This window comes from Scleropages formosus, chromosome 23 (genome assembly GCF_900964775.1).
Source record: "Scleropages formosus chromosome 23, fSclFor1.1, whole genome shotgun sequence".
NCBI classification, from domain to species: Eukaryota; Metazoa; Chordata; class Actinopteri; order Osteoglossiformes; family Osteoglossidae; genus Scleropages; species Scleropages formosus.
The window spans coordinates 6,956,553-6,971,984 of NC_041828.1; the positions used below are offsets into that span (position 1 = coordinate 6,956,553).

The following is a 15,432-nucleotide window of genomic DNA, read 5'->3' on the forward strand; positions in this document are numbered from 1 at the left end:
ACTAATGTGCAACATTTGAACTTTTACTAAAAAAATCAGAAATGGCTTCTATTACAAGCAGATTCTGCACAGTAAAATAATGCTAGGTGACATTAGGTAGCATGTAAGGACATTTTTTTTAAGCTGAACTTGATCAGCAAATGGAAAAGGCACAAGAATTTTCTGAAATTACTTTTTCAAATGTACTGTTGACAAATGGCATCGCTGTTCTTTGCAAAGTAAGAAAGTCATATGAAAATAGACATCTTCCCAATGCTATATTACAGTATGTGGAAATGCAAGAACAGCTGAGCTGTAATCACACTTCTTTGATCAGAGGACAAATATTGAGTCAACTTTGAAGGACTGAAACAGCAGCAAATGAAATAATACATACACTCATATACGATGATAAAAACCATGCAGATTCCAGGTCATTACACAATCATAACCATTTAGAGAGCCTAAATAACCCTTTCAGCCAAATTTGATTATGCCAAAAATGAAGAGCTTGACATTTAATGAAATTTATCTACATCTCGGTGTGTGAATGCACACTGGCATGGACACACCCAGAGTCACGGAGACGCACAAAGAGGATATTTCAGCTGCTGTAACATGCAAAGTGACATTAAAGAATAACCCCCTCTGAAAGCCATGCAAGGTGTTTACAGAATTGTACGATTAGAGGCAAAACCACAGTACAACCAAGTATGAAATCATTAATTTAACGGCAATGTTCCACTGTGAGGAAAAACATGTTTAAAAAAATTACAGAAATCATCTAAAAACATCGCAGCAGAATGGGCCATGTCACATAAATCCTGCCAGGATAACCTTTAAATGAAAGTTTTGCACTGTGCCCTGTTCATTTGGCCTCGGATCTCTCCGGGTTCCACGTGCCAACACTAAATCATCGCAGGCAGAACACACTGCCTTCTCAACTATTTGTTTACTTCATTAACTACACTTTACTTGATGCTGGTACAGCAATGAATGTTCCAAGTTCTCTGACAGTGCAGGGGACAAATGGGCCATTTTTGATGTCATTGAGTCAATAATGTTTTACATTTGTTTAAATTAAAACAGTTCTGTAGGGCTGTCTTTGAGAAAAGGTATAACCTGTTCTGCACTCCTGATTTACAGAGTAGGTTATCACATCTTTAGATCTGTAAACAAATTCTCTGTTCTCTGATTAACCTCAGACCTTATAGTAAGTATACCTTAAATATGCAATAATATTACATCACGTTACCAGCTGTTATCCTACATTGTTTCCTCAACTCATTTTTAAATCTATTCTAAAGTAAATATTCTTTCACGTATCATCAAGAGATACTCATTTTCTCAGTGTGACCTTCATGAGCAATTCATAAGTCACCATGCTTTCATCATGCCTCAGTGTGTTCTGAGACAGAATTATATGTAGTTTAGCAAAACACTAACACCCACTGTCACAAGTGATGTGGGTAGTTATACTTATCCAGTTTTGTCTGTTTAAGGCGGCAACTGAATGAAATTAGCGAATTACAGAAACTGAGGAGTGTTTCAAAATTTAATAAATAAGTGATCCTGGGGCAGAGGACCCTAGCACCAGGCCAGAGTTAGGAATCGCAGAGGACCGAGTTCTCCAGCGTGAAGTCATAGCGGAAGCTGGCCAGGTTGTCACTGATGTCTCGGGACAACAGCACATCAGGGACAGGTGGGGCCATCTGCATGGCCAGAACGTGGGGTGCGAGAGTGAAGGGCACGTCACTCAGGAGGTCCGTGAGAGTGGGTCCACCTTCTGCACCTAGGCCAGACTGGACCGGGGTTGCCTGAGCTGGTACTGCGGGGACTGGGGCCATCTGACCTGGGTCAACAGAACGGGCTGGATTCTCAAATGGCATCTGTTGAGGAAAGAGGCAGTAAAAGGTTTATTCTCAAGGGATTTCGCTGTTTACCAGCGACTTGACTGATAAATCCAGACTCTTTGAACTTCCTGGAAAACAAATGGTCCTATACTGAGAGCATACCCATCCACAATGTGGTCTCTCACCACAATCACCTTCTTCCACTCCGCTTTGATGATGCCTGTCACCGCATTGCAGACATAACGGAACTGCAGTGGGTCCATGTCTTGAGGCTGATATGGTCAAAACCCAATCAGGAGCAATGCTCTTGCAAAGATTTAAAATTGAAAAGGGTGTATGTCTACAGCAGCATATGCAAGGAGCCCCTTTTTTTTTTTTTTTTTTTTTTTGTTTTTACAGAGTACTCCATTACTTCAACTTGTTTATTCCATGCAACTGTCTCAGTACACAGTCCAACAACAAAATGGAGAGAAGGAGATAATACAGTTCTGTGTAAACTGTTATTTTAAGGATTTATAGCATTTATCTGGCACTTTTGAACATATAATGTGACAGTTCAATGTAAAAAGGACAGAAAAACAAGAAACAGGAACTCAACCTAAAAAATACAGGTTTCATCACACAAGCTATTTGCATGAAACTAAAGACAGTGATGCCCTGTAAACTACTTTGATCTTCATCACTTCTAAAAGGAACTGTGACCTGTCTGCCCCATGCCTTAATCATTATTTCTATAAATGTATATAATACTCCTGAAGGATGCTGGCTCAAATTCCACTCCAACCACTTTGAGCAAGATACCAACTCTGAATTTCAATAGTTTAAATACTCAGCTATGCAAACTGGCTACAAACTGTAATTTACTTTGGTTTTAAGTGTCAACTAACAATAAATGTAAATAACGACGAATCTGGACATCGTAGTCATCAAACATTCAGTTTTTCCATTTACTTCCCTAAAATAAGGTAAATAAGGCAATGTTAAAAAATTTATGAGGCCTTATGTGCCTTACAATGATACAACAGATTTGCAGTATGTGGGAAAACTGGACTTCCCCCTCGCTCGCTGGAGGAGGTCAAATGTCATCCTGAACAGAGTGCAAGAAAGCGGCCAGTGAATCTTTTCCATCACAACACTCAGTTTTTACTGTTTTTCAATTAACCCATGCAGCGAATTTGACTGGGTCTAAACATACAAAGGAGTCATGAGTAGATGTTTATCTTTTGCAACTCAGCTTTTGAAGCAAGGAAAAAAAAGAAAAGATCTAATTTATCAACTTATCACGCTGGAAAGTTGTTGTAGATATCATTGACATAAGGCTGCATTGTTTACGTATTCTGTCGATGACCTCCTCAAGAGCAGCGATCGGTGTTTACCACAGACTTATTTATACAGCTGGATGACTTGCTCAAGGTTCCCCTAGAGAGACTGCTGTTTTGCTGGGAGTACCGATCCCGTTGGTGCGGTACGACCGACCCCGTCACTCCCCAGCAGACAGCTCCTGACCGAAGGAGCCACCCGCTCTGCAGCTGTACAGGGGTTTTTACACGTTCGCTGGACCGGGAGCACCGCCAAGGGACTTTTGGTTGAACATTCGCAAAATAACATGATAGCCAAAACAGAGCTGCATGCTCTCGGCAAACAAGTAGTGCCCTGGCGCAGACAGAACAACGGCTGCCAAGATATCGGCCCACGCTAGAAGTCCGGTGCTTGTCTTCACAATTCCACACGGCTGAGGGAACCACAGACGGCTTCTCCTGACAGGCCATTGTGTCAGAAAACTACGAAAGTGCCTGCTGTTGCCTCTCTGCAACCACAAGCACATTCCTGCGTATGAGATACAAGGCGCACATATATCCCTGTGACATCAGTATAGGGAGACATTTTAATTCGTAGCTTACCTAACTAAGTCCGAGGACCCCACTGTTGTACTTTTGAGCAGGGTTCTAAACCTGAATTGCTTCAGTAAAACATCCAATTAAATAAATGGTTATACAAAACCTGTCAGCTGAGCAACAAAGGCAAAATAACAGTCTCTGAACACAATAGAAATAATGTGTATTTTTCAGATTCTTTCCGGCAGCATGTGAATTTGTTTTATCGTAGGCCGTGGGTGCCAGTTATGGCGTACCTTGGAGGGCTGCACAATCACATGGGTAGCTGGCTGGATGACGTTTGTTTTCTGAATTTTCTGCTTCCGGTCTTCAGACGTTTCTCCTGAAAAGGAAGATTACAGTAACAGGGTTATGACAAAATTTTTGTCCCCTGGGAACATACAAACATACTAAGGTCATAGTCTGAAAGGTCATTCACGCAGCTCATTAAACACAAAAAATGGCAGCAGCAAGTGGCACAGTGGTTAAAGTTGTCTCCTTTCAATTGAGAGACCCATGTTTGGGTCTAACTCTACTCCTGCTCCAGTACCCTCATTAAGGTACTTACCCCAAACTGATACAGTGAAAAATACCCAGCTGTATAAATGGGAAAAGCACTGTAAGTAGCTTAGTGTCAAAAAATCGAAAACTGTGTAAGCTGTTCTGGAGAAAAGTGCCAGACAAAAGAATAAACAATAAAACTGATGTATACTTTAAAGGTTTGGCAAAGAGGACTAATTTCTTTTGTATATTTCTTTTAATGTAGAAACGCAGTATATATTCATTCCTGAAGGGAGTTAAACCACTGACAGCGTATATTTGTTATTCATTCTTTTGTCTGACACTTTTCTCCAAAACAGCTTACACAGTTTTAGATTTTTGTACATGAACAGCCCTACAACTGCTTCCCAGGGTGCTGGTTGATCTTGGCATGAAGAGCAATCCATTTCTGCCCCTTCTCTTGCACACATGAGCGTAGTGTAATAGGCCACCCCCCCACATCCCCCGACTCACCACTTCATACCAAAAGCTTAGGAGTAACTGATGTATTTTTTCCTCCGGACAAAAAGGTCAATAAAGTGGATTATCTGCTTAACATGTGTTTTTTTTTTTTTTCTGATCACATTAATAGATTAGGGAGTATTAGGACTCCTGGGATTTAGCAGCACAATCCTCCGAAAGCACATCCCACGAAAGGCACCTATACAAAACGCGCTGCCGATGCACAAGCTCTCCTTATGAACTTCCCTGTTCCAAATGCAATCTGTCATCGAGACACCAACTGCAATAATTATAGGCAGATTCCAGACAGATTAACTCGAGTTTCCCTCCCCCTCGTCCCTTCGCCCCTCGGCCTCCACAGCTTATGCAATCTGACACCAAAATTGGGGGCATAATCAAAACATTAGAAACCGCAGCATAAATTATGCCCTTCTTTTCCAGTAAAAGACAGACGCCTGTAAAAACTAACAGTAAATGCAACAGCTCCACATGTCCAAAACATTTGACAGAGAAAAAGGAATTGGTGAAAACCCTTTTTGAAATCGAGCAGCCAATGAAAAAGTGCCAATGCAGAAATTTACATGCAGAATAAGAGAACCGAAGACAACAATAAACTGATGTATTCATGTGTGAGCTGCTGAAGACCCCCTCGGTGTGAGAACACGCCACGAGCTCCATTGCTGCTGGTCTTCCTCGGCACTCCATGACTAACTGATTCAGCCGCTCCCGTGGCTCGCCCCTCTGATACTTATTATAATTCCGGTCAGAGATTGAGGTCAGGGGGGATGGAGGCTGCCATAGATGGAGGACAGAGAATAGCATGTTTCTTCATCTTGGAAAGGAGATAATCCAAGAAACACTTTGGTGTTGAAGTACACACTGGAGAACACCCCATCCAACTGAATCCTGTGACCCTGCAGAAACAGGGTCGAAGTTGGGAGCGGTACACATCTTTGTGACCAGGTCCTGGAGGTCCTGCTCTCCAGAGGTTCTCGGTGCTCCATGAAATGGGAACAAGGACATGCAGGCCTTCGCTCTGTTTCCAGCACTGTCCTCCAGGTATCCAGCAAATTCTACTCTGGTCCATGTCACACATTTGGCGAGGTGACTTCATACTCAATGGATCAGCGTAACATAACAACCCTTTCTTATGCATTTATTTCTGCTGGAGTGATGGGATAGGCAAGAAAGTTCTGTTATTTTCAAAAATCACTTTCCCTTAAAAGCCATGAAAGAAATTTTAAATAGTGCAGATCAAAATGAAATGTGGAAATACTTAATGGGATTCTTTGCTAAGTAACACTACAATTTATCAGTGTGTTACCAGGGCAATACTGGTGTGGGACGAACTGCACAGAAGAATGAAAGCAAATCAACCCACATCTCTGCTGGGGGAGGGTTCACATGTTGACTCATTCTGTGATCAAAACTGTTCTCCAAATGACTTGTTTACAAAACTGGTTTTGTTCAAGTGGACTCGTACTTTTCACTAATACTTTAAAGTTTCATCCTCATTATTCAGTGTTTTTCATTTGGCGTTTCAGTGATTTTTAGGCACAACGTTGCGGCTCTTTAGAAATTTAACAGTGATTTCACAGAATGAACTGGCATACTGAGCGAGGGAAACATTCACTGCACTTTGACAACTGCTCTACTGTAACAAGAACCTGTATGTCCCCGACAGTAATAATAACCATGTTTTTAGGAGTGTGGCATTTTGTTAACTGAACTCAACTCTGCCCTTACTTTTTTATTCAGCATATGATATTCAGGCTCTTCCTTCCCCATCTCTGGAGAAAAGGAGTGAATTCAATGTAAGCGCTGCACTTCAACCCTGCACCACAACTTTGTCTGCTAAACAAATGAATAATTCAAAGTAAACGAAGCCTACGCTCCTTTCAGCGAGTGGCTTCTGTGGTAAAAATGTCCTTGTCCATGAGACGAACGGCGCACACTGTGAACCGCCTGCAGGAGTTCAGCCTTCCCATTCAAACCGTCCTTTGGGAAGACACATTACTTTTATTATTAAAAAGAAAATGCATAAAGCATTTAATGAACAAAAACACATTAAAAGCACATTTGTTTTACGATGCGGAGGCAGGTCATTCATATTTAATAAACGACTTAATTCACAAATATATATTTTGCATCAACTCTCTGTAAATCCCCTCCTTTATGTGCAGGTAATGTGCCAATGAGGAAAGAAAAGTTTTATGCATTTTCTAGGGTTTAAATGATAAAATTGCGCCAAGATTTTGGACTTGGACAGAATGCCAGTGCATTCCACAACACCACTGGGCTGCAAATCAAAAAGAGAAATCGGGTCCAGTGTAAGATCTCACGGTACAACCAATCCATGAGCTGTTTTATGGAACTCCATCAAGTGTGTATTTAATTTAAAAGAACATAGAAATAGAATGACCAGAATGACTCCACTCTACGCAAACTAAAGCCAGATGTGTGCAGAGAGCAGGCACTCAATCTGGACAGAGGAAGATAATGGAAACCCCAAAGCTCTTACAGGAAGCGTCACAGAGCACACAGCCCAGGGGGCATCAGCGCACAAGGCCCACAAATCTAAACCATCAATAATTCAAGTGCTTGACTTTTAACTGCGAAAACTTTCCGTGCTTAGATCCAGCACTTCAGTCCTGCGATTGACTCAAGCATCCTGCGTGGACTACAGGGTGCAATGTGGTGTGACAGCAGGGAGAACTAACATGCGCCAACCTCCTCCGCAAGGTAGCAGGGTTTAATGTCGGCATAGGATCATGACGCGCTTGCTCACCCAGCCTAGCAAGCGGTGGACAGAAACAGCTGAGGTCATTAACGGCTGGATCTCCATTGCTCCAACCTAGGCCTCGAGTGCACCTCAACCACTGTGGGCTCTTCAAGACCTATTCTATCAACAGCAAGGCTTCACTTAGTTACGTTCGAAACGGACCAGTTTGTGTCGCTGACCTTCATTTCTGGTTTCTGCACTGCGTGTAATAGTAACGCCAACCTTGCTTTGTACAGAAGCATTTCCCAAATAAACAAATGTACATAAATGTAAATTATTACAACAACAAAATGCAAACAGCAACCAACAGGTTTTTCAGAGTATTTTTCTGTTTTGTGAACAGCAACCCGGCTCCCACACCAAACAAAAACGGGGACAAATCCAGGCCGATTGCTACGTCTCTAAAGCATTCTTGGGAAAAATCTATTCCGTATCTGAAAGGCTCTGAAGACACTAGAGATGTCAAAATTTGACAAAATTAAAAAAAGAGCACATTGTGGACTTTAGGGAGACCCAGAAAGGCAGCTTCTGTCAGAGGCCACTTATTTTCAGATTATGTGGACATAAACAAAAACTCCCCTGTGCTTCGCTCCCTTTTCAAATGAAACCACTATCTCACAGCCCTGTTAAATAACATCGTGGCAATATCAGCTCAGTGACAAACCACAGCTGCTCATGACATCACGAGCATTGTGTGTTGAATAAGGGTCTCTCATCCGAAGAGTGTCAGCCATAGGACCTCTCACCAGTCCTTCCTTTGAGGTTTTAACCCTAGCACTTCACACCCCTCCATCTACCAGTAAACTGAAAATCAGAAAACGAAAATCAAGATTATGAAGATGAATAAGCTCAATGGGTGCAGCAAAAAGAAAACAAATCACAAACCATGGGTAACTTGCACAATCTATTTATTTATGATACTTTCTTATGAGGCAATCATTACATTTGCACTCTAAGCTACTAACCATTTACACAGCTGGGTAATTTTTACTGCATCAATTCATGGAAAGTTCCTTGATCAAGGGTACTACAGCAGGAGCTGGGATTTGAACCTGGGTCTTTTTAACTGCAAGGTGATGCATGTAACCATCAGGCCACTTGTAGCAACCTGCAATCCCACCCTGAGTTGAAACAAAGTTGTGACAAAAGTTAGCATCGCTTTAAATACGTTAACCATGTCTCCTGCTCAGTTTGAGCCCTCAATGGTCCCGGTTCAGCAGGCTGTGCGGTCAGAGGACTCACTTCACAGCAGGACTGACTGCACGCCTGATGAAAAAGAAACTCAGCTCTCGAGGGGCACTGTTTTTCTGCAGGAAGTCCCTGCTTCCTTTCCTCCTTTCCCAGCCAGGAGGACCACAGAGCTGCGAACGTCATCCTGGGTGAGGGGTGGAAGTGTCAGTCACTGACTTTTATGAGATCCGCTCCAATCGGGAGACCCAATTCTGTAACAGCGGAGAATTGTCATTTTTGTCCAAAGGAACTCTCCAGTGGAAGAAAGTATGAAAACAAATTGTCCAGGACACACCAGATGTGAATATATAGGAGCAGCAGATGCTGCAATGGTTAGAGCATCACCTTGCAGTTAAAGAACCACTTCCTGCTGCAGTACCGATGATCGTGGTACTTACCCTAAATTAACCCAGTAAAAATTTCCCAGCTGTAATGGGTAAATTATTGTAAATAACTTAACAGTGTTTGCTGCCTGGGGAAAAAATTCATAAGATTAAATAATATCTACAAATCTGCATTGCTGTTTGCATGAAGAACTAAAGGGGTTAAGCAACGTCTGAGCCCAAAAAAGGTACTGAGACAATGACAAAATCAACTCATACAGCATCAGTCGGTGCTTTTCGGCTACAGTCAGCACTCGCGAGCTTGCAGCGCTCACGCCACCAGGGACATGCTGTTGACCCCTCCATTGGAGCAGGGGGTTGCCATGGCAAGGCTGAGTGTGCGCACTTCATCCACATGACAGCCTCCTGCTGTCTGCCCATCTGTGTCCGGTCCAACAACAGAGCTCCTGGGCCAAAAGCCCACAACACCCTGCTGCCTGGTACAGTGTCAGCAATATAATCAGTGTCAGCACACTGGACTGCACCAGTACACTGAGCATAACTCATTGTTTTAATACACAAACAAGTGTCCCGAGTGACGCAGCCGGTGGCGGCAGCAGGTGACAAAAGGATGGACCGAGGTTCGAATCCTGCTTCTGCTGCAGTACTCTTGAGTAAAGTATTTAACCTGATCTTCTTTAGAAAAAGTTAACCAGCAAATAAATGGGTAAATAATTATAAGTAGCTTCATAAGCAAACCTAACAGTCAAGTTGCTTTGATGAGGTGTCAGTTAAACAATAAACATTAACAAATAACAAATGTAAATATACTTAAATTCCTTGAGGTAGTAGGACTCTTGGGTTTTTAGGGCTAGAAGTTAAGTGTGGAGTCAATTAAGGGGGTTCCTACTGTTGTACCTCTGAGAAAATTTCAACAGAGGTACTTTCCACAGTTGTGCATAAACACTGTGGCATGTAAGAGGAGAATAAGTTAAAAAGTCAGCTAAGGATGTACAGTATCTCTGGCATGGAAACACATGCAAACAGGGCCACACACGCTGGCGTCACCGGTTTCCCTAAAAGCAAAGACACGCACGGCCGCTCTGAGTTCGTTTACCATGCCTGAAGTACTTCCAGGAAAAGTAAATGAAAAAGAGTGCAATGAAAACCATACTACTTGCATTTACAGCCAGAGGAGATAGGAGAGGCCAAAACTTGACTTATTGGCGTTACGGTTTGGAGAGGAAAGCAGATGTATAAAGCTGTCTGTTGCAGCCCTTCCAGTCGTTTTTTTTCCTCAAAGACTGGCTTCGTCTGAATCTCCAGCACGGATGGCCGAGCCTTTAAAATCTACTTCAGTCATAAGAGTAATGAGGCCATGAAATGCATTTTTATTCTTTTTCACGGGACATCCAAACTTTTTTTCGCACTGCTTCATGGTGTGCTCGAGCTTTATGAACCTGGGGTTGTTGGAAACATTACAGAATCAAAGTAGGAAAACAGTGGATGCCACTTGAAAATGTCAACATATTTTTTATGTCTTCAGTCGTACTTCAAAGGTCTGAAGATCTTCTGGCATCTAGTTGCTTTGAATTTTTTTTAAACGTTTCCCGACAAACCAGTTTACACAAGTAATCAGATTCACCGAGTGCTTATTCTTCTCAGTCAGGCGTGAAACTGTATTTAGAGCAGGGGCAGCCACCCGTTCCCCTTATTTTTCAATAAATGTTGTAGCTACACCTGAAATACGAAGTGAGACCTGCAGGCTGGACGTTCCTTATCCTTGATCCATGTCCTTCCTGCACAGGCTAGGAGACACCGCCATCCTAACATGGACAAGCACTTAGTAAATGTTGTCCAAATAATGACAACACACAACTGAGTACTTCAACAACAATTAATACACCACTGAGTGTTCACATACCAGATACATCCACTACTGAGCAATTAAACTACAACTAGACTCCCAGAAACTATTTAAATCAACATAACCCATACTGCTAAAAGACTGAAATTTCATACCCCTCATTTCAAAGCTTGAATTACTCAGCTTTGGCACAAACTCATGCAGGACCTTCCCACACACTTGATCCTGACCTATGATCACAAACCCATCAGTCTCCTTCTCCGACGGCAGCTTCTTAGACGAATCTTTTCGTCCAAAAAAATTAAACATCTTGGCACCTCTCTGGCAATCTTCCGTATCTGAAAAAAGCAATATGAAACATTTTATTAGTATTCTCTCACGATCACCTTTGTATTGCCTATCAGGTCTACGTGTGCAATGCGCGCTGGGCAAAAAGGATGTTGTCGGACAAACTGACTGTGGTTTGAAAATTGTGCAGCTGCATATAAAGCACCCTGCCTGTTGTGCAATGCACTGTGTGGTGTTTACTCTGAGTTGTACATCGTTTTAGAGGAAAGAAACGAATGTAGATTTATTTATTAATTTAGCTGATACTTTTCTCAAAAGCTACTTACAATTATTTATCTGTTTATACAGCTGGGTAGTTTTACTGTATCGATTCAGGGCAATTACCCTGCTCAAGGATGCTGCAGTAGCAGTGAGGTCAAGGTGACCGCTCTAAAAATTATGCGTCCAGATACCGACAGATTTCACTTGTGTAACAAACCAAAATGTTAGCAATGCCATAACGTTGTACCTGAAGTCCAGATTTAGATGTGGGAGTAAAGGGAACACTGTACAGTCATATTCTGTACACACCAGGAAGCAGGTGGTGTAATGCTTAAGGTCTTCAGCTGGAACTCCCACTCTGGCAATATAACCCTTCATCATGGTACTTACCCTGAGGTGATAGAGTAAGAACACCCTGCTGTATGAATGGGTCAGTCATTGTAAAGTTGATTATGAAATACTGCAAGCAGCCTCCGAAAAAGGCATCACGTAACCGTAAAGGAGATGCTTTAAAGCAGCTTAAATAGCCCCCAGCTTTATTGAGTTCAATATCCACTGAAGCAATTCCGATTAAACATTCAGGAGAACGAAACCAGAGGTCCTTCCTGAAACTCGACCCATGAGTTTCACCACTGCGCCACCTGCTGCCCTCATCCTGTTTTACAGCCTGGCTCATTGCTTATGATCAGAGGTTTAGTTCTCATATTAAAAGAGGAGGTTATCTGACTGAACGTATCCAAATCTGGCTAAAATATTATTTACATATTTATTGCCATATATTTATTTTTTAAAGCAAATTTTAATATTTAGGACACTTTCATGTCGTAAATGTAATTATGTGAACTTACATAGCGCCGATTATGTGAATTAAGTCGCATTTTATGTAATTAATCTTTTTTATTGCAGTTACCCTGTGTTTTACAGTGTAAAACTACAGAGTTTTAGAGTTAATAAGTATAACGCATAAGACTTAAGAGTTCAAGCAATGCATGTTATATAAACATACAGCTGGTATGATAAAGTGACGGTTGAATAAGCACATAAGTGATAAGACCAATGTTAATCCAATAATAAACTGTTTTGTACTAAACAAACAATATTCTTCCTTACCACTGCACTGACAGTCTGACTGTTGTGACAGAACTTCTTACTAAGAAATTTGAAATTATAGTATACCCGGTAAATCTACAGAGAGCACAAGTTCAAGAGAAAAAGCAACCGTTAAGCGTTACTTACATGTGTTTTTTTACCAAAAGCAGCTGGAGATGTAAATATGTTCCAAATGGTAGTAAAAAATTTCTCCAGGCGCTTTCGGATGTGGAGAAACGAGGATTACTGACAATTTTGTTTACAAGAGGCCAACTCCCTACTTCCGGTCCGTCGGCAAAATGCGTCCCCACAAATTCGAGGAAATCACCTGACAGTTTTAAAAAAAATCGACTGGCTTTTACAGAAAAAAACTTCTAAAACCATTTAAGATAAACAGATCGGTTCGTATCTAGTCAGTCTGTCGACGTGGTGCAGAAAAAAACGACCACGTTATTCAACGCACAAAAAAAATCATTTTCATTAAAATTAAATTACAACCCCATCGATCCTCTCTGCTGGGCATACTCTTTAATGCAATTCCTTTACTTCATATCGCTCACTTCATTTACTGTAGTGCAATCATATAATATATAAACTTAATACAAAACGCGTACTGTGTTTGAAACTGTGTTTTTGTTTACCTCGGTAAATTATTGTCCCCGGAAAAAATACGCTGCAACACCATGACGGAAGTGACACTGAGATGCGGAAGTGACGCCCGTTTGGCGCGCTGGCCTGACTGTGCAGCGGAGATAGAATGGCGAATGTGTACGAATCACCGAAAGCCCGTGTGAACAGCAGTATGCTGCCGCAGTACGCTGGCAGACCTGTTTGTCTCGTCGGACGAGTCGAGAAGGTAATGAATTTGTAATAAAGTCCTGCGGCCTGATTTCGCACACATGATTAACTTTTTTGTTCGGCGGTGGGCGAGGCGAGGGACGGGGTCGTTTCTCAGAGTCAGGCATGATGATGATGGCGGACTGGTGAAATGAACAGAAAAAAAGCAACTGACTGGAGGTTTTGTGTCTTTTCGGTGTGTCACAGGTGCACCCCACGGGCAAGTCCTTCTTTGTGTCCGATGGCGAAGGAAAACCGGCCACGGTGGAGCTCAATGAGCCGGTCTGTTGACACTCTCACACTGTAGTGCTTCAAGGCCTCAGCTGGGCCTGTTGTTCTCCTCAACACAACAGTCAGTTATTGCTGTTGCCCTTCATTTCTCTGACACTTCACCCATTTATACTGCTCACTACATCTACTGTATCAATTCAGGGTAAATTCCCTGATCGAGGAGCGAGATCGAACCCGGGTCTTTCGGCTTGGAAAGCAGCAGCCTGAACCGCTACGCCTCCTTCTGTTCTGGTTGGTTTAGAATGTATTCTTTAAGCAGTTGGATAGAACATGCCGGTAGCGTAGTGGTTAGAGCTGTTGCCTTCGGATCTGAAGTTTGCGGGTTCGAATCCCACCCCCAGCTCTTGCAGTACTCTTGAGCATGGTACTTACTGTAAAATTGCTCCAGTAAAATTACCCAGCTGTATAAATGGGTAGATAATTATAAGTAGATTAACCTTGTAAGTCACTTTGGAGAAAAGTATCAGATAAATGAATACATGTGAATGCAGACATTCAGGAGTTCAGCACCACAGACCCTTCGTGGAACGTGATCCTTCCGTTTTCTCGCAGCGCCATCTATGTCCCAAGTAGTTGAATTTGGTTCCGGGAAAAAAAAAAAATCTCCAGCCTGACTTGTGTGACACCTAGACCCACGAGAGTAAAGAGAACATTCCCAGGACCGATTTTATTCAACTTCCAAGCAGCGCTTTCTTTCGGGAAAGACTGCTTGACTCCAGTGTCCTTTTTTCCAGCTGGAGGAGGAATTAAGCGGAGTCATCGAGGTGGTGGGAACGGTGACCAACAAAGGGACCGTTATAGCCACCACTTACCACATCCTGCGAGAAGACAAGGGAACGTCATTCGGTAGGTGTTTAATTTGACGTTTCTCTAACGCCACGACATTGTGTTCCCCCTCTACCTTGGTTAAACATCCGGAAATGAAGTTATTACTCATCACCTGACTCCAGTAATTTGGCATAAAGCTGCTGTACTTTTTAAAACGGCCACCTGCCTGTGCTGGAAACATGAAAGGAATTTTAGACATCTAATGAGCACTGCGAAATTAACATTTTACAGTTCCACCTTAAAACTGGTTTTGTGTCTCTGTATTTCCAGACATAATGTTTTTCTTTTTTTCCCTCTTCCCTTACAGACCTGGAACTTTACAATGAAGCTCTGAAAATTGTGCACGATTTTTCTCAGTATTACCCGTTCGAGGTGTCTATGAGCGCGTGAGCAGCGCGGCTGGAAAGTCGTCGCTGCGGAACCAGGCATCGATTTCTTTTCTTCTGTTACTTTTTACCTTTCGTCATGAAGCGTTTTTGAAACAGATTAATGGGCATAATTTTCACTGCTTTTTTGTAAGATATGCTAATAAATTTTAATTTCTGCCCAACTCCATCTGCAAAAATCTGTGAGTGGAAGTTACATGAAAATAAGAGCGAAACATTTTCCCGGGCAGGAGTAACCATTTGGCTTCCAGTCAGTCTGCAGTGCCAGTTGACTTTACTGCAGTATATTAAACAATTAGCAGTTATTTACATTTGAGTAGCTTTAAAATTCATTTTCAGTTTCAAGTTCAGGATTTATTTCTCACATACACAACCATACTAAGTACGACGTGCAGTGAAATGCTTTTCCGACTGTCCGTAGTACAGATGAATAAGGCAATGCAAATAAAGTAGAAATTGGAAACATACTACAGAAATATGAGGAATATATAATGATGAAAATAGGATAGAATAAATAAGATAAAAATAATCTGGAAACCAAT

General features: G+C 42.0%; 2 protein-coding genes across 2 annotated transcripts; one reads left to right on the plus strand and one right to left on the minus strand.

The window, feature by feature from the left end:
- Positions 1–25: 25 nt before the first annotated feature.
- Positions 26–12,841, minus strand: umad1 (UBAP1-MVB12-associated (UMA) domain containing 1). The gene is made up of 4 exons (XM_018754468.2): positions 12,696–12,841; positions 11,141–11,248; positions 3,964–4,049; positions 26–1,868 (listed from the first exon to the last, which is right to left on the minus strand). Exons 2-4 carry the CDS (start codon positions 11,217–11,219, stop codon positions 1,584–1,586), a joined length of 450 nt encoding a protein of 149 aa, XP_018609984.1. The 5' UTR covers positions 11,220–11,248; positions 12,696–12,841; the 3' UTR covers positions 26–1,583.
- Positions 12,842–13,250: 409 nt separating this feature from the next.
- Positions 13,251–15,218, plus strand: rpa3 (replication protein A3). Its single transcript, XM_018754375.2, has 4 exons — positions 13,251–13,404; positions 13,593–13,667; positions 14,411–14,522; positions 14,812–15,218. Exons 1-4 carry the CDS (start codon positions 13,306–13,308, stop codon positions 14,892–14,894), a joined length of 369 nt encoding a protein of 122 aa, XP_018609891.1. The 5' UTR covers positions 13,251–13,305; the 3' UTR covers positions 14,895–15,218.
- The last annotated feature ends 214 nt before the right edge of the window (positions 15,219–15,432 follow it).

What these genes read in the sequence shown, in the direction of transcription:
- umad1 (XM_018754468.2), bottom strand. Translation starts at nt 11,219, where the DNA reads ATGTTTAATTTTTTTGGACGAAAAGATTCGTCTAAGAAGCTGCCGTCG. An exon ending in TGATGGGTTTGTGATCATAG is followed by an intron (nt 4,050 to 11,140) that starts GTCAGGATCAAG and finishes CTTCCTTTTCAG; the next exon opens with GAGAAACGTCTGAAGACCGG. An exon ending in TGATTGTGCAGCCCTCCAAG is followed by an intron (nt 1,869 to 3,963) that starts GTACGCCATAAC and finishes TTTCCTCAACAG; the next exon opens with ATGCCATTTGAGAATCCAGC.
- rpa3 (XM_018754375.2), top strand. Translation starts at nt 13,306, where the DNA reads ATGGCGAATGTGTACGAATCACCGAAAGCCCGTGTGAACAGCAGTATG. An exon ending in CGGTGGAGCTCAATGAGCCG is followed by an intron (nt 13,668 to 14,410) that starts GTCTGTTGACAC and finishes CCTTTTTTCCAG; the next exon opens with CTGGAGGAGGAATTAAGCGG. An exon ending in AGACAAGGGAACGTCATTCG is followed by an intron (nt 14,523 to 14,811) that starts GTAGGTGTTTAA and finishes CTTCCCTTACAG; the next exon opens with ACCTGGAACTTTACAATGAA.